The 25,282-nt window shown below is 53.0% G+C and overlaps 8 protein-coding genes across 8 annotated transcripts; 4 read left to right on the forward strand and 4 right to left on the reverse strand.

Annotated features, from left to right (window-relative positions):
• Positions 1-117: 117 nt before the first annotated feature.
• nrps14 (PKS-NRPS hybrid synthetase psoA) lies at positions 118-12,621 on the reverse strand. The gene is made up of 6 exons (XM_024854462.1): positions 11,597-12,621; positions 11,388-11,525; positions 5,938-11,335; positions 5,529-5,883; positions 5,008-5,472; positions 118-4,951 (listed from the first exon to the last, which is right to left on the reverse strand). The coding sequence occupies exons 1-6, from the start codon at positions 12,558-12,560 to the stop codon at positions 224-226; spliced, it is 12,048 nt and encodes a 4,015-aa protein (XP_024707758.1). The 5' UTR covers positions 12,561-12,621; the 3' UTR covers positions 118-223.
• A 194-nt stretch (positions 12,622-12,815) lies between these two features.
• Positions 12,816-14,540, forward strand: psoB (hydrolase psoB). The gene has a single exon (XM_024848669.1). The coding sequence runs from the start codon at positions 12,973-12,975 to the stop codon at positions 14,302-14,304; it is 1,332 nt and encodes a 443-aa protein (XP_024707759.1). The 5' UTR covers positions 12,816-12,972; the 3' UTR covers positions 14,305-14,540.
• On the reverse strand, positions 14,501-15,920 carry psoC (methyltransferase psoC). Its single transcript, XM_024845439.1, has 2 exons — positions 15,382-15,920; positions 14,501-15,327 (listed from the first exon to the last, which is right to left on the reverse strand). The coding sequence occupies exons 1-2, from the start codon at positions 15,548-15,550 to the stop codon at positions 14,681-14,683; spliced, it is 816 nt and encodes a 271-aa protein (XP_024707760.1). The 5' UTR covers positions 15,551-15,920; the 3' UTR covers positions 14,501-14,680.
• A 337-nt stretch (positions 15,921-16,257) lies between these two features.
• On the forward strand, positions 16,258-17,653 carry fpaI (putative methionine aminopeptidase, type I; the record flags this gene model as incomplete). Its single annotated transcript, XM_024847500.1, has 4 exons — positions 16,258-16,410; positions 16,470-16,883; positions 16,942-17,488; positions 17,541-17,653. 4 exons carry the CDS (start codon positions 16,258-16,260, stop codon positions 17,651-17,653), a joined length of 1,227 nt encoding a protein of 408 aa, XP_024707761.1.
• A 490-nt stretch (positions 17,654-18,143) lies between these two features.
• Positions 18,144-18,680, forward strand: P170DRAFT_472353 (EthD domain-containing protein; the record flags this gene model as incomplete). Its single annotated transcript, XM_024852938.1, has 2 exons — positions 18,144-18,305; positions 18,369-18,680. 2 exons carry the CDS (start codon positions 18,144-18,146, stop codon positions 18,678-18,680), a joined length of 474 nt encoding a protein of 157 aa, XP_024707762.1.
• A 153-nt stretch (positions 18,681-18,833) lies between these two features.
• fumR (Zn(II)2Cys6 domain-containing transcription factor fumR) lies at positions 18,834-20,646 on the reverse strand. The gene is made up of 2 exons (XM_024848670.1): positions 20,234-20,646; positions 18,834-20,170 (listed from the first exon to the last, which is right to left on the reverse strand). Exons 1-2 carry the CDS (start codon positions 20,457-20,459, stop codon positions 18,861-18,863), a joined length of 1,536 nt encoding a protein of 511 aa, XP_024707763.1. The 5' UTR covers positions 20,460-20,646; the 3' UTR covers positions 18,834-18,860.
• A 298-nt stretch (positions 20,647-20,944) lies between these two features.
• P170DRAFT_378297 (uncharacterized protein) lies at positions 20,945-21,825 on the reverse strand. The gene has a single exon (XM_024845440.1). It carries the CDS (start codon positions 21,806-21,808, stop codon positions 21,281-21,283), a length of 528 nt encoding a protein of 175 aa, XP_024707764.1. The 5' UTR covers positions 21,809-21,825; the 3' UTR covers positions 20,945-21,280.
• Positions 21,826-22,012: 187 nt separating this feature from the next.
• Positions 22,013-25,066, forward strand: psoF (bifunctional monooxygenase/methyltransferase psoF). The gene is made up of 2 exons (XM_024848671.1): positions 22,013-22,372; positions 22,431-25,066. The coding sequence occupies exons 1-2, from the start codon at positions 22,090-22,092 to the stop codon at positions 24,875-24,877; spliced, it is 2,730 nt and encodes a 909-aa protein (XP_024707765.1). The 5' UTR covers positions 22,013-22,089; the 3' UTR covers positions 24,878-25,066.
• Positions 25,067-25,282: the final 216 nt, after the last annotated feature.

A 25,282-nucleotide genomic window follows, 5' to 3' on the forward strand; every position in this document is an offset into this window, starting at 1 on the left:
TGACTATCGGGGTATGAAGTCTGCAGAAATAAATGTAGTCCAAGGGCCAACTCATACACAGCTCAAAGGTCTATTGGACTTTGCAAAGTTTTGTATTCTAAAAGATTGTATACATTTCAAGAAAGTATCCTCATATTAAATGTAGGCAAAGACAATAAATACATGTAAAAAAGAACAACGAAATAAACCATCTCAACGCTATATGCCTATGGATCATGACCACTCACTCATTTCGACGACTCTTCTCCATCAATGGCACTCTGATCACACCATTGGAGGCTAGCAGGAACGAGCCCAGAACCTCATCCAAGCCCTCTCCAAGTGCCCTACTAACCCACACTTGCAGCGGCAACACCCCGAACGACCCAACCGCAGAACCTTCCAAGTACTCTTTCAACTGATCAACCGGCACAACCACCTCGCCACTCTGGTGTACATAGTTGAGCACGTTGCCAGGCTGTCGCTGCTTATTGGTGCTTGCCACTGCGCAGTTCGCAATGTCCTTCGAGACAGTGTCAACATGGATGAAATCAAACGCTCCCGTGGAGCCCGTCAGATCGGGGACAGCCTTCATCAATCGAGAGTACCGCAGCATATTGTCGACAATGTCCAGGGCTGGCACATTATCACCAGTAATACTGCTGGGACGGTGAATCCAGATTTGCGCGCGGAACTGCGTATGAAGCTTCTCGAGAAAGACTTCACTCGCCCACTTCGACGCGACATAGCCGTCCGAGCCATCAGCCGGCGGATGGAAGGCCGCCAATGATGACTCGGGCTGCACCGAGGCGCCACTCAGCCTAGTAACACCGCCTGTGGAGATGTAATGGATCGGGATTTGGGCGCGGATGGCTAGACGGGAGAGTTCAACGGTCGACTGGAAATTTGTAGCTCGCAAGGTGCGGTAGCTTTTCATGTGTGATACCTCGGCTCCATTGTGAATAATAACATCGACATCGGTGAGCAGATCATCCACTTCCGCTTGGGTCATTCCTAGATCGGAGAGCGCGAGATCGCCGGCATGACGCACGATCTTGGGCGAGTCGGCGCCCAGTTCTCGAGGCTCGCCCTGGCCATTGGGGCGAAGGGCTGCGCAATGAATGCGGGTGACGTCGGAGGATTCAACGAGCTGGCGTAGAATAGCAGTTCCCAAGAAGCCGGTGGCTCCCGTGAGGAGAACAGAAATGCCCTTAGCACTGCGAGTTGAGGTCGTCTGTCTGGGTGATGCGAACATCTGCTCATCCACCTCGGTTTCCTTTTCCCAGTCGATCTGCGAATTCTGGAAAGTGCCCCTGAGCCGTGCGGCTAGCGTTTCGAGAGTACTAGCTTGGAAAAGCTCCGGTAGGGAGAGATCAATTGCAAATACCCGGCGAATCTCTGCCCTGAGAGGGAGCAGAAGCAAGGAATTACCACCAACGGAGAAGAAGTCGGAGGTGCGATGGATAGGCATAGTGAAGGATGCCTCACCTAGCACACGTCTCCAAATTTCTCGCAAGCGAACCTCCTCCTCGGTGAGTTGGTCGCTAGTCCCCCCCTCGACAGAAGCCGGTGACAAAGGTAAAGCCGCCAATTTACGCTTGTCGAGCTTACCTCTTTCTGTCACTGGAAGAATATCCAAGGGCATCATCATTGCTGGGCGCATGTGCAGTGGCATCGGAAGCTCCTGGCTGAGTTGACGCAGATAGCCTCCCTGGTCGTGAATTTGGCTTGCTCTGGAGAACACAACGTAGGCAACAAGCTGCTGCCTACTGCTATTATCATCTCGGACCAGAACAGCTGCATCCACAAGACTACCGCGGGATGCCTGCAAAATGGCTCGGGAGACATCGTTTAACTGGACCCGCATGCCTCTAACCTTCACCTGGTCATCTCCATCGATACGTCCGGATAGCACGATAGAGCCGTCCGAGAGCATCCGGCCTTTATCTCCGGTGAGGTAAAATTTATCCCAGCCCGAGGGCCTCTTGGTAGAGGCATGATCCTTAAACTTTCTCTCAGTAAGCTGAGGAAGACCGAGATATCCACTAGCGACACCTGGCCCACTGATCGCAATTTCTCCAGGCCATCCAATGGGAACAGGGTTGCACTGGTCATCGACGATGTACGTACTGTAATTGGCAATAGCCTTACCGATGGGAATGCTGTAATCGATTGTGTTGCCAACAGGCAATACTTCATGCATGGAAGAGCAAATAGATGCTTCAGTTGGGCCGTATGCGTTGATAATTCGCAGATCATTCCGGTTAAGGTTGCGGAACTGCTCGAGGAGATTTGTCGTAAAAGCCTCTCCAGCAACCATGGCAATGCGCCATGTAGAGCACTCACGGAGCTGATCATATCCGTACTGCAGCATGGATTGCATTTCCGAGACAATGAATACGCTGCAAGTAACACCCTCATGTGCCATGCGAGCAGCCAATTCTGCGGGGTCGCGGCGGTTATCATCCATGACCAATGTACCGCCGTTAGCCAAAGCAATGAAAATTTGAAAAATAGCCGCATCAAAGCCTTGTCCGCTCTGTTGCAACACGACCTCTCGGCCCAATTGGACCCGGTCGGAGACACCGAGGATAGTGGTCCGGATGTTACCGTTGGTGAGTGGGATCCCCTTAGGCATTCCTGTCGAACCACTCGTATAAAGAATCATTGCAAGGCCGTCTACAGTCGATGAATCCTGAACTCTATCCTGTACATTTTGAGGCACTTCCTCGAGAGTAATGAAGCTGATCGGCTCGACTGTGCCACAAATCCTGTGAACCTCCCTGGCCCGTTCTGCAGTAGCCGCATGGTAGAGTACCATTGTTGAATTGGACTCTTTCAGAATGCCGGCCAGTATTTCATCGGTACTGCGGACATCAAGGGGCACGTAGACTGCGCCAATACGGAGGATACCGAGTATAGCGGCAATCGTGTCTACCCCCGGGTCAAGGAACACGCAGATGGGCTTCGGGGAGGCTGTTCCGGCAGCCAATAACTTGGCCGAGATAGCATTAGCCCTGTCTGCCAACTGCGAATATGTTCTGATACCCCCATTGACATCCTTAATGGCGATACCTTCAGGGTTTCTGTCTACCCAGGTACTGATAATCTGGGAGAGAGTGCCAGCAGATGGGGGAGTAAGTTCCACCTGGGGCCCGGTGCCAAGCGCGATAGCCTTGTCCGTCAGATCAGTGTGAAACATAGGGACGCTACCAACTGAGCGATTGGTGTCTTCAGACAGCATGCCGAGCAAGTGGACATATGCGTTCATAAGCAATTCTGCACCCTCCTGGTCATACAGGTAGTCCTGTAGGGAGAACGTAAGCATGGCCGTGCCGTCGTCCAACTCATCAACGGTCACTACTAAGTCGAAGGGGTGCTTAGCGTCGGCGTAATCCAGAAACATCATGTCCACCCCTTGCATCGGAGAGGTTCGACTGGCCCCCATGCGGTAGTTCAAGACCACCTGGAAGAGCGGCGTCTCAGTTGTTGACGCTGGGATGTTACAAGCACGAAGAATCTCCTCGGTCGGAACACCGGTCTTCGCAAGGGCCGAATATGCCTTGGTGCGGGTGGTCTGAAGCACCTCGCTAAACTTCTGCTCGCTATCAACTCGGAACAAAACAGGGATAGTTTCTAAGAAGAACCCTATACTGTTTCTGAAAGTCTGATCCGAACGGTTTGCATCTACCACACCAACACACATCTGTTCAGTGCCCAGCAATCGGTGAAGCAGAACTTGGAACGCTGAGAGGAAGAAATGGAAAGATGTAGTCCGAGAGACTTGGCTCGCCCTCTTCAGTGCGCCCATAACGTGAGCGTTGACGTGCGTGATAACATCTTTAACCGCGTACTGTCTCAATGATTTGCGTGTGCTGACTTTAGCAAAGGGGAAGAGGGGCAATGGGTCGACCGGCTTGGAAAGCACGTCTTGGAAAAAGGTGAGTCTTTCAGCATAGGATCCGTTCAACATGTCCTGTTGCTGCTTTAAAGCGAAGTCAATATACTGAGTTGGCAGTGGTGTTGGTGAGTTCGGGTCGTTATAGAACTTCGCCAAATCCTGCTGGAATACCTGCCAACTGACACCGTCCATGATAATGTGGTGGTACCCAAAGATAATGGTATGAGAATCAGAACTGTGTGACAGGATTGTAGCGATGAAGGTATCCCCTGTCTCGAGGTTGTAGTGATATTTGTGAATTTGGTCAAACTCCCTCTTGACATCTGCCGGGCTAGTAATTCCCGGAGTCACGTTCAGTTTAAATGCAGATTTCTCGATAATGCCTTGTACGGGTTGGCCATCCTCCTCGTTGGTATAGAAAATGGTACGGAGGGTTTCATGGCGTTGTGTCACTGCCTCAAGGGCCCTTTCCAACTTGGGAATATCGAGTCTGCCTGAAAGTGCGTACGATACGGTGCAGTTCAAGACAGTGTCATCATCCAGACACTGAGACAGGAAGTACAGTCGTGATTGGCCCAGAGACAGTGACTCGGCGCGAAGGGTAGCCGGGCGAGGGGGCTTTTCGTCCACAAGATCCAGGGCAACAATGGAGGCTGATGGTAAGGTAAGCTGATCGTCTCTAACAGAGTCTGAATGCGCCATTTGTCTCGAAGATGCAATTGAATCCGAAGTATCATCTGCCGGTGAACTGTTGGATGATACCTCGTTGGACCCTTCAGATAACACTTCCGCTGCGTTCTCTTCTGCCGATAGTTTAGTCCAGTGGCGAGAGACCGGAGCTGCAGCACTTTGGGCTTTCGCCTCTGAAGCCTCGACCTGCTTCTCTTCGAAAGAAAGACCTTCAACCACCTCAGTGCATATCTGCTTGATAGAGGAGCCTCCCAGGATCTTCAAGACCGGGACATCATGATCAACCTCTGCGAAAATCCAGTTGCGAATTTCCACAGCCACCAAAGAGTCAATACCCAGATCAATGATCGGAGCATCTGTATAGATATTCCCAATCGGCAACTATGTATTACTGTCAGCTATAACGAGCGCATTCTCCATGGCTAAGCACTGCCTACCTTGAGCGAGGATGCCAGATACGTCAGAATGGCCTCTTCCATGATTTGGAGCGTATCGTCTGGCCTACGGGTATCCGCGAGCTTTTCCTTCCAAGTCTTCTGAACATTGTGTCCAGAACCCTGAGTTGTTTGAGACGAGCCAGCGGGTGGGAGGAGATGTGAGAAGCGCAGGTTCTTATGCCAGAACGGGCTGTTTTCGGAGTTGATGTTGTAAGTCTCTAATCCCGTTATGATTTCCGGAGAGTCGTCGCTGCTACCGACAAGGATCGCCTCAGCCAGAAGATGGTGAAGATCGCGCTCAGAAACGGGCATGTAGTCCAGCTGTCGCAGAGTAGCCTCCATTGCGCTAATTCCATCACCATCTTCCGACCTTTGAATAACACCAATGCCGATGACCATTCCGATGTCAATCACTGATGCTACCAGATTCCGGGCACGCCTTCGGGCAGCCAAGCCGGCCATAAACTAAAATAAAATCAGCTCGCCCGCACGACGATCATGTCATCCCTTGTTCAGCTTACGTTATTTGCAGCAGCATAATTGGCTTGGCTTCTCTGGCCAGTCACAGCGGAAACCGATGAGAACAAGATGAAGAAGTCAAGGTCGTCATTAGCGAAAACCTCGTCTAGATTCATGGTTCCGTCAACCTTGGGCTTCATAACCTTTTGGAAGCTGTCGTAAGACATGTCAGCAAACAGCTTGTCAGATAACACCATTGCACCGTTGGCAACACCACCAATAGGTGGCATATTTTCGAGAATGCGAGCGCGGAGCTCCACGAGCTGTTGCTTGTTTGTAACATCTGCTGCCTCGACGGCAATGTTGGCACCTTGTTTCTGTAACTCATCCTTCCAGAGCGCCCCCATATCAGGATTCCTGTGACTATCAGCAAAACTTCATTGAACCGCATTTCCCGAAGAATGTACGTACCGACTCGTAACGACAATATGCCGCGCACCATTAGCGACCATCCAGCGGCACATGGACTGACCGATCTGCCCAGTAAGACCCACCAGAACATAGGTCCTATCCTGAGAAAACAGGATGCTATGCTCAATGGGCCTTTGCATCACTGTAATCATTTGGTCACCTGTCCAGTCCACGACAGTGGCGACTGCATGTTCCTTGTTCCCATCTGTAACCAAAGTAGAGGCCTCGACAATGCTAGCACTTTCCAATCCTCCCACCGGCGAAGAGGGAAGACTTTTCACATGAGCTAAGGCTTCGCGAAGTACTTCACGTGGATCAAGGCTATCAGAATCGAGATCACTGAAACAAAACACGGCGGCGTTAGTGGGAAGAGCCTGTTTGATAGCAGAAAGCTTGCGTGTGTTGGTGACAAGTCCCAGGTGAATAAGAACCCTTGTTTTAGGGGGTATCATTGATTGCAATTCCTTCCTTGAGGTATGAGATCGTACCACGATATGGTTACTGGCACGGCTGGCACAAGTCGGCTCCGTCTGGTAGTCGATGAACGCGAAGCTCTTACTGGTGATGCCCTCGCGGATGTTGAGAGCGGCCTTAAGAGGCTCGCCACATCCGTAGAGCAGCGTAGTGTATCCAGAGGGTATCGAATTGTCGATAACACGCGCCCTAACCTCGTTCATCAGGCTAATAAGCACTGAGAGAATTGTTGCATCGTCAACGTCTTCGCCATCAAGTTGAATGGCCCACATACGGGGCACTGTAATGATAGAAGAATTGGAGTCTGACAGTGCCAAGTATCGCTTTTTCTCTTGTGTACGGCCAACACAGCAGAAGAGCTCTTTCTCGTGGTAGTTGGGCAAGACAGGCTCGACAGAGCAATAGTCCACTCTCAATGTTATCAACTCTGAGTCTGAATGAAGCTCAACGAGGTTTGGATGGTGGTGGAGTGCTTCTTCAGCCGAATATACAATTTCATTAGCAGTGTGGAGCGAGCGAGCAAGAGTGACAGGCTGCGCTCCAACAACAGCTTGAGATTCCACCTTGCGCCTGAGAGCATTGATACGGTCGTTGCGCTCCCTGTCGGGCAGAAGCCTGGGAATAAAGAGCTTGCCTTTCTCAGCCGCGAGCTCTGGCTCAACATTCCACAACAGAGGGAGTTTTGAACTATCCTCTTTGATGGAAGCGGCCCCGACAAGTCGAAGCAAGGTCTCTGCAATGAAGGTCATACCATCGTCAATGGTATCCAAGTCAAGAAATTGTAAATGCTTATGTGGGTTCTCAGCCTGGAACGTTCGCCCAAGTCCAATCGTGCCATTTTGGTAAGGGCTTTCACATCTTGCACCTTGAGTAACCCAAAGAACACTCTTGGATCTTTCCAGCAGCAACTGTAGGTTTTCAAATGTAGCAGTGCTAAGCTGCTCGAGCACGGGGCGGTCCAGCTCAGTCAGACTAAGAACACTTCCAAGATTGTCCATTAGTTGATCGTTCAGGTCCGCAAGAGACTCAACAGCAATGATCTCTCCATCCCAGACGGGCAATAGCTTGGTATGGATATCTCGGATCAGAATGGCGATCTTGGGTGAGGAACCACCCAATATAAGGAGCTTTCCACTCTTAGTGATGTTCGATACTGATGCAAGTGGAGATCTCAAGAAGCTAATGCGATCGTCTACTGCTTGCGACAGGATTACAGAGAATGTGTGCTTCTCTGGAACGTTGTCGAGTGCCATGGAGTCTACCCCAGAAAACCCAGCATTCTGGAGGACATTGTGTGTCTCTTCGCGGCTGGAATTCGTTAATTGGGAGTCGAAAGATCTGTCTTCTTCGGGAACTCGGGGTGGAGCCGACAACAAGAAGAAAGGGAAGCGAAGTTGGTCTCCAGTTGCAGCCATCATCAGGAGAAAGCCTCCTGGTTTAAGCAGGCTCCGGATCGTCATCAGCGCCGTTCTCTGTTTGGTGAAGGCCTTGTGGGCAATAACCAAGTCAAAAGAGCCGTGAGCGATGTCGTCTGACTCTCCAATTCCGCTTTCAACGTCAATGGGTTTGAAATCAACTCTCTGATTATCCGCAGATAAGTGTGCCTTGACCTCCCCTATAGCGTCCGCGGACCCATCCACAATAGTATATGAACCCAAAGCCTGCCCAAGCTCTCGACATATGGATCGTACAAGGCTGGCTGAAGATGGTCCGACTTGGAGAATTTTTAGACGTGGGTACCGGTGAGAAATCTGCTTCGCTGCGCTCACCATATGCTTGTGAACTTGGGCGAAGCCTATCCCTTCATTGTGCCAACGGAAGACAAGTTCACTCAGCGATGCCGGTGTCTCCGCACCGACCGCGGAATTGTTCAAGAGCTTCTCGCCAATTACCTTCACAAGCAGCATATCTATGTGCTCTCCAAAATCCTCCATGATGGATCCCAGCTCGGATTGAGTTGGCTCGCTCACATCACGCGCTGCTGCCTTCTCCATCAAGCCCATTAAACCCGGAATCTTGTCGGCCAATTCGTAGAAAGACATGTCCATACTCAGTTCCGAAAGGTAATAGTGAATCGCTTTTTCACAGGCATCAATGACCTCCAGCTCACGGGGAGGAGGGTTCGGCTCCCCCGCTTCGAAGATAGCCCCCGAGAGGATGTCTTGCTGCCACACCGTCTTCAAGTACAACACTCTATCGTCCTTCTCACTAGCGGGAAGGAAGGAGCTCATTGTAAAGTCTTCAATGCGCACTTCTAGCTGCCCGGTCTTGGAGTTGTAGATATTCATATCGCCAGTAATGGTTGGCAAGGTTGCTTGGAACCCATGCGTAAATTCGGTAAGGCGCGCGTCGACGGCCACCGAGCCTGTGATTTTTGGTGTTGGAGAGAAGGTCATGCGGCCGATTGTAGTAGGCATGAACGCTGTCCATAGCCCACCATCTCGAGGAGCCGCATATGCTGCAAGGAAGGTCTGGAAACATGCGTCAAGCCAAGTCGGATGGATCGGAGTTGACCTTCCCACTTCTTCGTCGATGGAAATGACAGCGGATGCCATGTCCATCCGTCTCTCCACAGAGGTTATCGCCCTGAACGGCCCGCTGTAACCCAATCCAACTCGGCCGAGGGATTCGTAGAACTGGTTGACATTGACGGATAGCAGATCATGCTTTGGCTTGTGAGATCTGATAGGAAACATGCTGGCGGAGTGAGACTCTTCGCTGGCGAAGGAAATGCGTATTTCTCCAGTGGCAGCTGTCCTCATGTGTCCATCCTCCACTGTACCCGCGCTGAGACTGAACTCCGCTCGGATACACTCAGCCTTGCCCTTAATAGTGTCGATGTCACTGCGCAGAGACAGCAAAGTCTCCGTTCCGCCAGAAGACTCATCTAAGACAATTGGTCGTAGGATGGCCACGTTCGAAAGCTCTATGCTTTCTACTTGTTTTCCTCTACCCAGGGTTCTAGCAGCCTCCAGGGCTATAACGCAATATGTAGCTGCCGGCACAATGATCTGATTCTCGATGCAATGGTCCCGTAACCATGGCAACTCCTCCATCTTAAGGATATTCCGCCATCTCGGCTCATAATCGGTGTCATCCGGGGTTCTGCTACCAAGGAGCTCATGGGGCCGGGCCGCTCTGTCCCTGACCTGTTTATTGAGTCTGGATTCCCGGTACATGATCTGCTTGTGATCCCATGGATAGGTGGGTAGATCCGACAAAGGAATCACATGCGCTTGACAATTACCTTCCTCAAATGCAGATAGGTAGCCGGCAAAGTTGACACAAGCAGAGCCCAGGTGTGTCCAAACAAGGCCTAGAGCGTTGCTAAACGCCGTAATGTCGTCCGCCTTTCGGTCCAAGACACCGGAATAAGGGACTTCGTAGCCAAGCTTGGTCCTCATCGTCTCCAGTGTCGGCCCTCTCAAGGCTGGGTGTGGTCCAACTTCAAGGATGAGATCGAGGGCTCCTCTACCATCATCGAGCGCGGCCTCAAGTGCCTGGGAAAACAGAACTCGTCCAATCAGATTATCTGTCCAGTATGCTCCCCGCATATCGGGATCTTGTACATCAGTAATGATTCTGCTGTCCTCATAAACGCTCGATACCCAGGCAGTGACACCGTTGCTCTTGCCTACCTGGACGTTGCAGGTCTCGAGTTGAGCAGTATAGGGCTCAGCACACGGCAACATATGAGATGAATGGTAGGCAGTGTCTACCTTGAGCACACGATTAAACAGACCTTCATCATCGAGCATTTGCTTGGCCTCAAGGACCGCGTCTTCATCGCCAGAAAGTGTCACGCTCTTCGGCGAATTGCTAGCGGCTACGGTCAACCGGCCCACCATCTGAGCAGATGAACAGAAATTGAGCCCCTCCTCATAACCAAACCCGACAGCAATCATTGCTCCCCGATTGCCATCGGGTCCAATGGCAAGCTTGCAGACGATGCCGCGATAATAAGCAATCTTCACCGCGTCCTCGGCAGTGATCTTCCCGACAGCATACGCAGCACCAATTTCCCCACCCGAGTGGCCAACCACGGTGTGAAATGTGATGCCTGCTGCAGAGAGCAAACTAACAAGCCCTACCTGCACCGCTGCACAGATAGGAAGAGATAGTTCGGCATCACTTAGACGAGACTTGCCGGGTGGTGCCATCAGTTCTTCTTTGAGAGACCACTCTGGTGGATCGAGAAGCTGTGCTAGTGCCTGCTCCATGACCTCCATTGCTTCTTTGAACAAGGCACATCGTTTCATTAAGGCCTGGCCCATCCCTGGCCATTGTGCCCCCTGTCCCGTAAAGACACCTAGAATTCGGGGCCGTCTGTTCTCATCGAATTCTATAACGGGGGGCCGGGTGCCTATGGCTGTACTAGGGTTCTCGCGGACCTTAGCCAGCTGTTTGCTGATCGCTTCTAGTACGTCTTGCTTCGATCTCCCTGTGATGGCAATTCGTACTGGAAGGGTTGACCGATTCAAGCTAAGGGCCATTGCCAGACGTCGAATAGACACATCGGTAGTCTTCAGGTAGTGCGCATATTTGTCCAGCATTGCGACCAGGGACGATTCGGAACTGGCTGAGAAAACAAGAGGGGTCGGCGTAAAATCGATATCCGGTACAACGGAAGGTTGGACTCCATGAATTGCCTTTGGCCTTCCCCATGGACCATGGTCATGGACCTCGGGGACGTAACTTTCCATGATCGCGTGGCAGTTGGTGCCGCCGGAACCGAAACCGTTGACACTCGCCCGAAGTGGTTGGTTTTGAGGGACTTGAGGCCATTCCTGCAGGATAGTGGGTATTTGCAGCTTCTTATAAAATGACTTCACGCTTGGATTCAGGTTATGAAGATGCTGATTGGGCGGAATTGTCTTGTGTTGCATCGCAAGTAATGTCTTCAACATTCCCGCAATACCGGCAGCTGCATTGCCCGAGGTTAGCCTCTGATATGTACAACAGGTCGAAGTACATACTTCCTTCTGTGTGTCCAATTATTGTCTTCGCGGACCCTACAACCAGAGAAGGCCTCGCATCATGGTTGTGGCCAGGCGGGAAAAACGTTTGGCTGAGAGCAGAGGCCTCTCTAGGATCTCCAGCCTGGGTGCCAGTTCCTACATTGCACAAGCATCAGTCAGATTATCACAGCCTGCAGAAACCAAGCTGGCAGAGATATAAAACTTACCGTGTGCCTCGATGTATTGAGGCCTATCCTCGGCTCTCAAGATGTCCAGTCCCGCATTCTTATAGGCGGTGCTAATCAACGCTGCCTGCGCTTCCGCGCTTGGTAGCGCGATACCTTTCGTACGGCCATCCGAATTGACGCAGGTCTCTCTAATGATTGCATCGATCCGGTCTCCATCCTGAAGAGCCTGCGAGAGCGTCTTCATAAAGAAGGCACAAATACCTTCCCCTCGGGCATATCCGTCTGCGCCCTGGTCCCACATTTGAGATTTTCCGGTGGCCGAGAGCAAATGGAGACTGGTGGACGCAAGATATGCATCCGGCCCCAAAATCAAGTTAGAACCCGCCACGCAAGACGCTGTACACTCGCCATTTCGTAAACTCTGAACACCGAGATGGACAGCGGCTAAACTAGACGAGCATGCCGTGTCGACCGAGATGGAGGGGCCATGCCAATCAAAGAAGTACGATAAGCGATTCGACAGCAATGCGCGTGACGTTCCTGTGATCATGTACTGGGATAAATTCTCAATATCCCGTGTTTGGGTATCCGTATAATCCGCTGACATCGCGCCGACATAGGCGGATGTCATGCTGCCTTTGAGCCCTTGTAGGGTGAGGCCTGCATTTTCCATCGCTTCATAGACCGTCTCGAGCAGGAGCCGTTGCTGCGGGTCAATCGCCTCGGCCTCACGGGGGGCAATACTGAAGAATCCGGCGTCAAAGAGTCGTGGGTCCTCTTCGATGAAATAAGATTTGGTGACATTGCTGCTCCCATGGCGCTCGCCATTGGGGTGGTAAAATCCGTCGGGGTTGAATCGTGAATCTGAGGGAATCTCCTTCGATAAATCTCGCGGCGAGTGCAGCAACTCCCAGAACTTTGATGGGGAGGTTGAGTCCCCAGGGAACCGACATCCGCTACCGATGATAGCGATGGGCTCTTTTGGCGAATGTGTGTATGCCATGGTAGATTTGCATACGCTTGTGAACGGCGACGAATGAGAAATTCGATGTGGTACATAGGGAGCACAACCAAGCTATTTTGGTCATCTAAGTAATTAAAGGTCCCGGTGGGACGGCGATTGGGCCAATGAAGGCCAAAAGGTCCAGAGACCGAAGGTTCGGATCCGGTGCTTTTGCCTAGTAGACAACTCCCACGGTGCCGAATCTGAGCCCAGCAGAGTAATCATCCACAGAAAACCTCTTCGGTTGTGTCCGATCGGAGTTCATTCCCTATTGCCATATTCAACATTCATCCTATCGCCGTACGGACTGCCGAACAGGGTATTCTCTGGGAAAGGCCTCGTACCTTGTGATTAATCGCTTTCCGGTCGCAGTCTTCGTCCCTGAGTCTGACCTTGTACTGAATTCTTAACCATGGCGACGATGCACACCTTCTTCAAGTCCCCTTTCTTTAACTTCGAGTACCTTCGCCTTCTCGCCATGGCGCCCCACGAGGGCGCCGAGATCGGTGAGGCCCTCGAAGCAGCCGCCAAAATCAAGGATCTCGATCCGGAATCGTGGTTCAGCGCCTTCCTCGAGGCCGGTAACAAAGCAGAAGAGATCGCTCAGGAGGCCGAGCAGGCAGGCGACCGTGTAACCGCACGCCGGGCCTACCTCCGGTCCTCCAACTACATCCGCGCGGCGCAGTTCATGCTCAACGAGGGCCCGATCGGGCACGACCAACGCGTTCTTCCGAGTCTTGAGCGCGCCATTGCAAACTTTCGAAAAGGCGTCCAATATCGCGATGGGAAGACGTTTTTTCTGGAGATACCGTACGAAGACGGGCTCACGTTGCCCGGCTACCTCTACCTGCCCGAAGCTGCCAGGCGCATTCCGGGTCGCAAGATTCCGATCCTACTGAACTCCGGGGGAGGCGATTCGACACAAGAGGAGATCTACTTCGTCAACCCGGCATTTGGGCCCGAACTCGGGTATGCCGTGGTCACCTTCGAAGGACCCGGTCAGGGGATTGTACTTCGTCGCGACAAGTTACCGATGCGCCCGGACTGGGAAGTTGTCACCAGTGCGGTCCTGGATCACCTCTTTGACTTCGCCACCCGCCATCCCGAGCTGGAGCTCGACTTGGATCACATTGCTGTCACCGGGGCCTCGATGGGGGGATATTTTGCGCTGCGTGCAGCCACCGACGCCCGGATCAAGGCCTGCGTTAGCGTCGACGGATTCTACAGTTTAGCCAGTTTTGTCGGCGGTAGAATGCCGGGGCCTCTCTTCCACGGCTTCATGAACGGCTGGCTGTCCGACGCGGTGTTCAACGGCATTTTGCGGTGTCTCCAGGGATGGGACTTCCAAGCGCGATGGGAGTTCAATCACCTCAAGTGGGCCACCGGTACTACCACCGAGGCCGACATCATGCGGAGCTTTGGCGACTATACACTGCTCAACCCAGACGGGACCGAGTATCTTGCCGACGTCAAGTGTCCCACGTTGGTCACTGGGGCCGGAGCGAGCTGGTACTTTGACCCGGCGACCACCACCGACAAGATTTACGACTGCCTGACCAGTCTGAAACCGGGCGTGGACAAGGAAAAGTGGATCGCCCAGGACATCGCCCACGGAGGGCTCCAGGCCAAAATCGGTGCGTTCGGTTACTCGGTGCACAGAACCTTCCAGTGGTTGGACGCCAAATTCGGGATTGAGAGAGAGCCATTGAGGGCGACATCCGACTTGCGTGAGCTAGTCCAATAGTTTCGTCAATCGCCACGCAGTCCTTGAGATTCGAAAGTAATGGAATGCTTGAATTGATGAAAGGTCCCGAAGACCGCTGAATAGCTAAAGCCCACTGTGGGTCACCTGCAGTCTAACTAGATTAGGTAGGCGAGCGAGGGCCATGGAAATCAGGCACGCGTTCACACCAGAAAGAGACATCCAATTTTGTCAGTTAGTCAGTTCGCTGAGTACAGTAGTAATTTATTTGATGAAAAGGAAGTTAAGATCATTGAGAAATCTCAGTCGCTGATCCCGTGTCGGTGACATTAGTGTACGCAAGACTTTCCTTAAGGACATGAAACATATATATTCCAACTTTCCGCGCCGATTTGCAGTGCACGAGAAAAATCTCCATTTAGATACGCTGACCCCATGCCACCACCATCTCAATCCTTCCTCCCTCGGTCTCCAGCTCATCCCTCACCCGGTCCGGCAAAGATGAAAGTTGCTCATCCGTGAAAGAATTGGACACACTCCGCGCGACCGACACCAGGGGCCGAATAGGTCCGGTCACCCCATGAATACTCTTGCTATGTAATTCGGGCTTCGCCTTCTTCCCCAAGGAAACGATGACTCTGTTCTCTTGGACGTTCTGCAGGCCCACTTCCTCCAACATAGACTTCAGCTCATTGGCGAAGTCCCCTACCTTGATCCCAGCCCAGATCTCGGAGGCCATGCGCGCGAAGTCGGTCATGGCGGGGCCGTTGCTGGGGGCGCTGAACGCATTCAACTCCATGAGCTGGACCCAGCCGCCTGGCTTCGTCACGGAGGCGAGGCCTCTGATCACATCGACGGGCCTTTTGGGACTGGAGCCCGCCAGGCTTCCCCGGACATGAACGAGGTCGAATGCGTCTTTGTGCTCGTCGGCCCATGGCTCGCTGAAGGATTGGGGGAAGTATATCATGCCGTCGGTTTCCTCAGGGAAGAGCTCCGGCTCGATGTCGCTGCCGAAGTACTGGTGTCCGGCTGGGGCCGAGTTCCGCACGTCACGAAGCCAGATCCCTATAAACCAATATCAGTTGACAATCATCGGGATGTTGGAGGAGGGCCATGAACCGTCCGCGGTGCCGCAGTCGAGGATCTTCTTGCCAGGCTCCTGCAGGTCGAGAGGTGCCAGAACAAGCTTGCCATCCATGGCATCATAGTATGTCGCGTGGAGGGCAGCCAGGCGTTCCAGCTCGGCCGTGTGGCCAGCTTTCTTCGTCATGTCCATAAAATTGTCCATTGTGGTACTGTGAGATTCGCTGCTAGGCAGGTTTGGTAGCTGAGAAGGTGCACGGGACAGGATGATCTTGATCAGGTCGCTCGAAATGTCTGCGAGTAAGTGTCATTACGTGTTCTCCGTTTGGCTTCTCCTTTCATCTGTTTTGGTGCTCGCAGCCCATCCGTTACGGTACTTGATGCCGAAGGTAGGAACTTGGCACCGAAACAAAGGTGCACTACTATAGTCGTTTGTCCGCCGAAAGTGGCTTCAGGCACCTGTTTGTGTGCATCAGATCCGTCGTCCGAGTGAGCATTCGAGGCCCAGGAACAGTAAGTATTTCGGGCCGCACCCGAACTCCACCGGGTCTAGTGGATCTTCGATCGGATGATCCATCTATGCACCGGTGGATGGCAAACTTCCAATGGAGTAAACAGCTGAGGGTCGGAGTTCCATCACGTGCCCTCCGTGACATTCGGCGGCGTTGCCCCATTCGACGATGGCGTCGCTCCCCGCCCGTCTCTCCCCTCCACAATGAATGAAATGCCACTTTTGCTCACTCCGAATTTCTTCCAGCCAAGTGAGGTGGTTCTGTGACGATCAAACCATTCTGTGTGTGGACCGACGCCGAACTAGCGAAAGTGAAACAGAACCATACATTTTCTTCCCCCCGCTAAATTTCCGTTTCATCGCTACATTTTAGATTCCAGGAACCTAGCCCAGCCACTATCATGGGCGACATCGCTTCCGAAGGGCCCTCGAAGAAAAAGTGTCTTGGGGTCGACTGTGACAATGATGCGGAAGCCTTGCAGTGTCCGACTTGTTTGAAGCTGGGGATGAAAGATGGCTTTTTCTGCTCCCAAGATTGCTTCAAGAAGAGCTGGGTGGGTTGCCTCATTCGATTGACGCTGGAGTCGGATTGCTGACTGGGATCGTGCGATAGACCGAACACAAGACCGTCCACAAAACGGCTCAAGGCAAGACACAGGATGGTATCCTCCGCAAAATCATCCCTCCGAAGGTTGTCTCTGAACCCGATCCAGTTACCGGACTTTACAATCCTTTCCCGACCTACTCCTTCACCGGGTCAGTTCGACCAGTCTACCCGCTGTCTCCGATGCGTACCCTTCCCAAGTCGATCAGACGCCCTGACTGGTCTGAGACTGGCATCCCGAAGGCGGAACGGCGCCTAAACCGGATGAAGATTGACATTCTCGATGCCGAGGGCCAGGAGGCCATGCGCAAGGTGTGTCGTTTAGCTCGGGAGGTATTAGACATCACCGCAGCAGAGGTCCGACCGGGTATTACCACCGATCACCTGGACGAGGTCTGCCACAAGGCCTGCGTCGAACGGGATGTACGTGTTACTCGCTTTGCCAATATATACATATGCATATGTTTTCTAACACAGACAGGCCTATCCTTCGCCCTTAAACTATAATCATTTCCCCAAATCGCTGTGTACGTCCCCGAACGAGGTGGTTTGTCACGGGATTCCAGATCAGCGCATCCTTCTCGATGGTGATATTGTGAACCTTGACATCTCCATATATCACGGCGGGTATCACGCTGATCTGAACGAAACTTATTATGTGGGCGATCGAGCTAGGGCCGATCCTGACTCAGTCCGGGTGGTGGAAACGACGCGAGAGTGCCTGGATATGGCAATCGAGCTCGTGAAGCCTGGCACCCTTCTCCGAGACTTTGGCAAGGTCATTGAAAAGCATGCAAACTCCCGAAACTGCGCCGTCCACACGACCTGGGGTGGACATGGTATCAACACCGAATTCCACCCCCCGCCATGGATCCCTCATTATGGAAAGAGTAAGGTGCCTGGAGTGTGCAAACCCGGAATGACTTTCACCATCGAGCCCATTCTGACACTGGGAAAACCTCGGGAGGTCTATTGGCCCGATGAATGGACTAACGTGACGGTGGACGGCAAACGGACGGCTCAATTTGGTGAGTACCGCATGCATATGACGTACAGAGCCCAAAGCTAACATCCATGGAGAACACACCTTACTGGTCACCGAAACTGGGGTGGAGGTCTTGACTGCGAGACTGGATAACTCCCCCGGAGGCCCGATTCCAATCCCCACGACCGACAACGGCAATAGCGCATAGTCCACCTCGTACATCATGAACTAAATAGCATAGTCAGATGAAGCGGATAAGGAAAATAGGCGATTTTTAAGGCACGGTAGCACGTAGGCTTGATTGAACAACACCATGAGTAGGACCGATGCTCTTAGGCCGTAGCCAAAGTCGAGAGATGGCTGGGATCGGTTCATTTCGGAGTACCATGTACCTCTCCGGCTTGGAGGCGTCTGACTCGGTGTAGTTCCTTCGGCTCGCAATAACCATCAGAGCGAAAGAAGTAAACATGATCCCTTCGGAATAAGGTACTCTCCATGGAACGATGCCTTCTTCGGATTTGTACTTATCGCCGACTAGCGTAACGTTTCAAGATGGCCTTGTCATCAGGTCCGAACGCCGATATCACTGTGCCGGTCTACCCCCCTGGACTCGCTACAAAAGTTCTCAAACCACCCTGCAGATATCCACCTCGGAGTTTCCCAACATCACACTAAGATTTGTCATACCCATCACCACCATGGACGAGCCCATCCAGAAGAGACGCCTCCTGCGCATGACCGTAGCGCACTACCGCCAACCCGACGTCAGTGAAGAGGACTTCCATCGCTGGGTGACTGGGCAACACGCCGCGTACGCAGCCAAGCTCCATGCCAAGAATGGGATCGAGGGGTTTTCGATCGTAAGTGCTTCACGATGCGCCACCGGCATGGTCTAGACTAATTACTGACTCACAACGGTGTAGTATTTCGCTCCGAAGTCCTTCCGGGACATGACGGCGCAGTTGAACGCCCAACGCGGTAGCCCATGGGTGGTCCGCGACTACGACGCCCAGGTGGAGTTTTACTTCCGCGACATGGAGACCTTCTACAGGGGGGCATCGGACCCGGAGTTCCAGGTGCTTCAGGCAGAGGAAGAGGGGTTTATTAGTAGGATTCATGCCGAGATCAGTGTTGGGTGGGTGGAGACCTACGTGAGTGATGGGAAGGTCGTGAATATCGGTGATGATGGGAAACCTGAATATCCGGCTTTTGCGCAGCTTAGTGTAGCGCCCTAGGAGGATTTTTCAAAGGGCATGAAGCGAAGCGAAGCGATAGCAATTGGCCTTGCTGATGTGTTTGGGAATTGTACCTACTTATTTAAATTTCAGAGTGCCCATGGCACAAGGGAAATTTATTTTATTTATTTACGCTTTTTCTTTTTAAAAAAAAGATCTCTTCCACTTCAAATACCTAGCCTAATCTGCGCCAGCACCAAGTTTCCTATCATCCCCAGACCGCAGCGCCAGTCGCCACACCACGTGGAGGAGCTTCATCGTGGAATCCTCCTTCGTCCGTATTGCCTGGACCGTGACTTTGGCGACGCCGCTTAGCCCGTCCCCGCCTAGGATGCCCTGCTCGCCGATCGTCCGGGCCGGTCTCATCATCTCATTCATCTGGTCATGGATCTGCGTCATCGTGGCCTCGATAATGCAGATCAAGACGAGGGGTCTCGTCGAGGACGACGCCGGTAACTGAAAGCAGCCGATAGCGAGCCGAGGTAGCTGAACGGGGAAGAAATGCTCTCCCGCCGTCGCACCCCCCAGCGTCAATCGCACCTCTGTCCATGCTTTGATGTGCTGCAGGATCTTGTCATACGCCTCGACGAGACACAGATAGCTGGAGAGAACCAGCAGCTGGGACGGCTGGTCTAGTGCCAGCGCTCCTCTCGCCGCGGGGGGCGATCCGGTCTGGGTCTGGCGGGTCTTGCATTGCGAGAAGATGTCGTTGAGGGTTTCCGTATACTGGTGGGAGAGCTTGAAGGTGCGATCTACGGCCAGTTCGTGCGGGAAACTTGGATCGTTGCTCGTCTTGCAGTTGGTCCACGGGCTGTGCTCTACATCCACCGACGGAATGGCTAGCATGTGCTGATGTAGCTCCACGTTTATGTCGGACAGTTTACGAACCCACGAGGTCATGTCGCCTGCCGATTTTGACGTGTGTGGCGGATATGAGCTCTGAGTGCCACTGCTGTTGGAATGTGGTCGACTCGAGACGGAGTGCCCGTACCCAGAGTCCGCGGTGGTGTCTTCACTGCCGGTGTTCAATGCCGTCCCGCCCTCGTGGTCGAAGTCCATCAGGTCGTTCAGTTCCTGGGACGAGCCGTTGATGGTGATGTGTTTAGGAGCCACGGTTCTGGTTAGGGACAAGCGATGTTGGGAGTGTGTGGTCGCTGGTCTGGAGCAGGGCAGCACTGCGGATGCGGCGGAGGGTTGGATATAAGAGCTTTGTGGTGCGGCGTGGACTTCATTCTGCTGTTCCGGTTCGAATCGCCCACCCATACCACTCCGTAGCTCCAGAGGGAAGGGTTGGCTCGGCGGATGATTCTGAATAGGTCCTAGATCCATGCTGGACTGCAAATCGCGCGCTTCCAGGGGATTGCCCATTTCCGACTGCGGCGACGCAAAGTCCAGTCCGAGATCCAAGTCCGCGGGAAAGTCTAGCAAGCTCGAGGGAGAGAGATGGAAATGCTCCGACTCGTCTTTGTTCGTCTGCTCCGGTGCGTTTACTGGGCCGAGGTGTTAGCTCTGGGATGCCCTCCAACAACCTGCTAGTGAAGGCTCGGCCTTACCTATGGATTGTGTCGAGGTGGCATTCGAGATGCCTGCCGACTGCTGCGTTGTGTGCGCCCGTGGGCGATGTCTGGATCTCACAGGCCTTGGGGCACACTGGACTCCTGCTCTCTGACAACGGACACAGGGCTCACTATTGTTCTCGCGGCGACATCGTAGCTTCTGACCGTGACAGCGGTCGCATGCCCTCCGCAACAGCCCGAGATCATGGACGAGCATACTCATAGTGTCTGTTTTCAGTCGAAGGGAATGTGAAGAAGGGTGGGATGTGGTAGATAGTATCCTGACCACACATTGGATTTTCTTTTTCAGCTGCTACTGATAATGGATCTACCGTGCATGTCGCGTTCTTATGGTCGCCTGCAGCATCTGAAACAAAAGAATTCAAGAGAATCCAATCACATACTACTGCAGGCAGTGAGCAAGGAATCTCATCCTGGCGCTAAAATGAAGAGTGGATCGAAAACGACATCGCCAATGGGTGCGCAGGGTGCCGTGCACGAAGAACAGGACATGCAGGATACGAGTGAGACCCCTGGGACACTACTATGACCGGTGCTGCATCTGACATCCTGCGCCGCCAGACAAAATGGTGGAGTAAAAGTATCCCAATCACATCCGGGCAGCCGCTACTTACTATTATTGGCTCGAGGCTCGTTTACAACAATGCGGCGCATGATATGCCTCCACCGAACCCCCTTGTCAAAGATGCACATCTCTCTTGGCAGCTTATTGTCTTCCCCTCATTTAGAGACACAGTACTAGTGCGAGAATCCTTATTGCCCCATCTTATGCCACTGTAATAATTTCGGGAATGCTATCGCAGATCGTCTAGCTAAGGAGGCTGTTGGGCTGAAAGAAACTAATTCTTTCTGATGTTTAGTATCGCGAGAGAAAGGGTTCATTCATAATTGGATCTACAGGTAAAGATCAATGGGATTATGGAAGAGACAGAAAGTCTATTCCTGTATGATGTCCGTGGATTTCCAACTGTCCGCCAACTCCAGACTCCTAACGAGCAGGAGTCCACCAGGGAGATAACATAATCACTTCAACCCCTCCGTGACAGTCGCCACTGTGGCCGCCAAAATGCACAGAAACGCCGGCGCATTGACTAAGAGCGTCCGGCTGCGATGCCGAGGCAACCAAGTCTCAAGGGCGCTCTCGTTCGGGACCCCCGCGGTCGTGGGATCTTGAATGCGTCGCAGAATGGCGAACATGGACGGCCCCCAGCAGAAATGAGCGATGCTGAACAAGGCCCCGGCGAAGTAGAGGTGACGGATCTCCGAGCTTTGGCCGCTGAACCCATTCACAAGGCAGAGCACGGTGGCTGGTGGGTAGGTTAATCCAATGCCCCAAATCCCCGGTTTCATGAATGCCGGCAGGAATCGTGGGAGGATTTGGCCGCTGGGATGGGCGGGATCCTGCCGCAGTGAGGGATGCACGAAGGCGCCGAGCGAAATGTCTTGCGCCCAGCTGAACATGAGGGAGGCAGACGAGAGGACGAGGGGTGACACGCGGAGAAGGGCGACGCCCAGAGGAGGGTCATTATTGGTAGTGAAGAACGATGCCATGATGTAACCCGAATGAGGTCAATCGATCGGTGCAGTTGCCCTTCACGAGGCCTTGATTGTTTCGGCTGGAGTATATAAGCCCTAGACGTATTAGCCCATCGAAGGACCGATGCGACTGGTTCGGTCCGATGCATTATATATTGAAATAAGCTTGTTTTTCGGCGGTTATTCCCAAATCTCGGGAGGTCCGAGCCACCGAATTAGCAAAAGTCCCAACCCTAATAAAAAGCTATGCTCCAACGTGGTGAATGTCACCCTGTATACTTCTAGTATCGACCACCATGCCGCACAAGACAGATTACGATGCGATCGTCATTGGGGCCGGCTTCAGTGGGATCAGGGCCCTCTGGGAATTACGGCATCGAGGCCAGTCCGTCAAGTGTTTTGACGCGGCACCAGATGTAGGAGGCACCTGGTACTACAATCGCTATCCCGGGTCCCGAACCGATGGCGAGGCTTGGGTTTACATTCTCAAATTTTCCCCGGAATTGCTCGAGGAATGGAATTTCAAAGAGCGATATCCGACACAGGAAGAAATCCAACAATACTTGGGTCGTGTTGTAGGTCAGTTAGGAATGCGCCAGCGACAAGGCAACGAACACAGAGCTGACACAAGAGACAGACCGCTACGATCTGCGAAGGCATATCGAATTCGGTACGCGAATCGCTTCCGCACGCTACAGTGACAGCGAGAGCATCTGGACGATCACCACAGCGAAGGGAGTGTCCACCACCTGTCGCTACTTTCTCCCAGCCACGGGGATCCTGTCGATTCCCAAAGCTCCGGATTTCCCGGGCTTCCAGACCTACACCGGCGAGTGGTACCAAGCGTCCAGCTGGCCGGCGCACAAGGTGGATGTCCAAGGGAAGCGTGTCGCCATTGTGGGTACCGGTTCAACGGGCGTCCATCTCATCCCTAAACTTGCGCCCGCCGCCCAGGAACTGACCGTGTTTCAACGCACCCCGAACTACGTGCTTCCAGGGCGCAATTATGCCATTGATGAGTACCAGGTCGTCGACATCAAGAAGAACCACGATGCCGCGTGGGAAATGGCGTCGACGAATCTCGCCGGCCACGCCTGCAGAGCATCGGGGAGAATCCTCAAGAAGACGGACCCCGACCAGATCCGACAGGTCTTCGACGATGGCTGGGAACGCGGCTGTTTCAACTTCCAGATGGAGACATTTGACGATGTGTTCATGGACCCCGAGTCTAACGAGCAGTGCGCAGAATTCATCCGCCAGAAGATCTGCGCCATCGTGAAGGACCAGAAGACGGCCGAGATCCTGTGTCCCAAATATCCGTTCGGGGCCAAGCGGCCGCCGTCCGGACATCACTACTTTGAGACCTTCAATCGGCCGAACGTCAACCTGGTCGACATCAGTCGAGACGAGATCGAGCTGTACGAGAAAGGAATTCGGATGAGCTCCGGTGCCGAATACGAGTTTGATATGATCATCTTTGCGGTAGGATTCGATGCCGGGACGGGGGCGCTGAACCAAATGGAGATTACTGGGACCCACGGAGAATGCTTAAAGCAACATTGGAGCGACCGACTGGGCACCTTCGCTGGTGTGCTGGTCAATGGGTTTCCCAACATGTTCATCGTGTGCGGCCCTCATATGCCGGCAGGGAATCAGCCCGTGATGCTCGAGATCGCCATGGATTGGATCGGCAAAACGATCGGTCACATGGAGAATCACAAGCTGGCGACGGTTAATGTCACTGAGAAAGCGGAGCATGCATGGACGGAGCATGCAGACGGACTGTGGAATTCTGTCTGGATCTCCAAGCCCGCCACCGAGCACCGCTCTTGGTTCGTTGGCACCAATATCCCAGGAAAGCCTGCGCATATAATGTTCTACTTTGGCGGCGTCCAGGGATGGAAGTCGTGGCTCGACAGTGAGCTCAGCACGGAATGGTCCGGTATGGAGTTTACTGCTCGCACAGCCACGGACGAAGATGAGGATACTGCTCCAGTGGAAGAAGACACTTTCGGTCAAGCAACCTCCGTGGGCGGAGTTCCAATTACCGCGGAGGTGCTGGAGTCGGTTGTCATGCCCCTACAATCCGATGACATTGGAATGTCCGCGGTCGAGAAATTTAACCTTGTCTCGGCAGCCTGTGCCCGGTACATCGACTGGGCTGTCAAGGAGGTGCAGGGCCGGGATCTGGTCGTGAAACAAGACCACCGAGTCCGCTGGTGGAAGGTGATGCAAAAGTTTGTCGAGTCCGAGTCAGGACGGGCGCGCATTGAGCAGAGCCCAAGCACAGCGGAAGACCTGCAAGTGCTCACATCGAAGCTGGGCATCGAAGGCGAAGCGATATCCCGCATTGGGCCGGAGATCGTTCGCATGTTGACCGGCCAAACGAACCCGCTGTTCCACATGCTCAGAGATAGCCTCTTATTCCGGATGTATCTTTCCGACGAGGGAGCCAGACCGAACAGATATATCGCCGAATATGCGAAGATGCTCACCAGTCGTAAGAAAGGCCTGAGGATCCTCGAGGTCGGTGCTGGCACAGGAGGGACGACCTTCCAAGTGCTGAATGCATGCAGTCCGAAAGGTGAATCCTTCTGTTCGCAGTATATGTATACTGACATCTCCCACGGGTTCTTTAAAACGGGTCAAAGTACCCTGAAAAAGTGGGACGGTCTGCTCACATTCAAAACCCTCAACGTGGAAAATGACCCCACCAAGCAAGGGTTCGACGGGCACTCATACGACTTGATCATTGCGGCTAACGTCGTACACGCGACGAGTTCGCTCACAAAGTCATTGCGTAATATTCACAAACTGCTGAAGCCCGGCGGCGTGCTCGGGCTGGTCGAACTGACTCGGTTAACCCCTTACTTTAACATGGCTTTTGGTCCGCTGGCCGGCTGGTGGCTTGGTGTCGACGAGGGTAGAACGGAGAGCCCGCTGCAGTCTGCAGAGCAATGGAGCAAGCATCTGAAAAAGGCTGGCTTCTCTGGCGTGGATCTAGCAGCTTACGATTTGCCAGAGCCAGAGAGACATAGCGCTCTTCTGCTGGCTACTGCTCTCGTGGCTCCTGGTGGGATCTAGTGTTTTATGATTCATGTTTTGTCTTTGTTTCTTTGGCGGTGTCGACAAGAGGAATTCTATGTGATATATAATGATTCTCTCAGTTAGACGATGCGCTACGCATTCGATCATTCCACCAGCTGCCAGTTTTTTCACTATCCTAGCACCTGCAAGGGCCTGACTTTTGTATGCCACTGGATAGAGTTCGCATATCAAATTCTTTCCTCCACGACCAGTAACTGTATTCTAATTTGCCGATATTATTGTCGGAAATGTCATCCTGCTTTCCGGACATTTCGTGTCTGCGCAAGCTACTACGTACAGTCACAATGCTTTCAGAAAAGACCCATGCTAAACTTTGGACTCGGCGAGTCCCAATCCATGCGAGATAGAGAAAATACTCATCAGCCGACGATCCGAAAGGAC

The sequence above is a fragment of the Aspergillus steynii genome, assembly GCF_002849105.1.
Source record: "Aspergillus steynii IBT 23096 chromosome Unknown P170scaffold_2, whole genome shotgun sequence".
NCBI lineage: Eukaryota > Fungi > Ascomycota > Eurotiomycetes > Eurotiales > Aspergillaceae > Aspergillus > Aspergillus steynii.

Excerpts from the sequence above, each read along its gene's own strand:
- P170DRAFT_378297 (XM_024845440.1), bottom strand. The coding sequence starts at position 21,808 with ATGGCATCGTTCTTCACTACCAATAATGACCCTCCTCTGGGCGTCGCC.
- psoC (XM_024845439.1), bottom strand. The coding sequence starts at position 15,550 with ATGGACAATTTTATGGACATGACGAAGAAAGCTGGCCACACGGCCGAG. Across the intron at positions 15,328-15,381 it reads CGACTGCGGCACCGCGGACG|GGATCTGGCTTCGTGACGTG; the intron begins GTTCATGGCCCT and ends ATTGGTTTATAG.
- nrps14 (XM_024854462.1), bottom strand. The coding sequence starts at position 12,560 with ATGGCATACACACATTCGCCAAAAGAGCCCATCGCTATCATCGGTAGC. Across the intron at positions 5,884-5,937 it reads CATATTGTCGTTACGAGTCG|GAATCCTGATATGGGGGCGC; the intron begins GTACGTACATTC and ends TGATAGTCACAG. Across the intron at positions 4,952-5,007 it reads ATCTGGCATCCTCGCTCAAG|TTGCCGATTGGGAATATCTA; the intron begins GTAGGCAGTGCT and ends AGTAATACATAG.
- psoF (XM_024848671.1), top strand. The coding sequence starts at position 22,090 with ATGCCGCACAAGACAGATTACGATGCGATCGTCATTGGGGCCGGCTTC. Across the intron at positions 22,373-22,430 it reads ATACTTGGGTCGTGTTGTAG|ACCGCTACGATCTGCGAAGG; the intron begins GTCAGTTAGGAA and ends CACAAGAGACAG.
- fumR (XM_024848670.1), bottom strand. The coding sequence starts at position 20,459 with ATGAGTATGCTCGTCCATGATCTCGGGCTGTTGCGGAGGGCATGCGAC. Across the intron at positions 20,171-20,233 it reads CACCTCGACACAATCCATAG|TAAACGCACCGGAGCAGACG; the intron begins GTAAGGCCGAGC and ends ACCTCGGCCCAG.
- psoB (XM_024848669.1), top strand. The coding sequence starts at position 12,973 with ATGGCGACGATGCACACCTTCTTCAAGTCCCCTTTCTTTAACTTCGAG.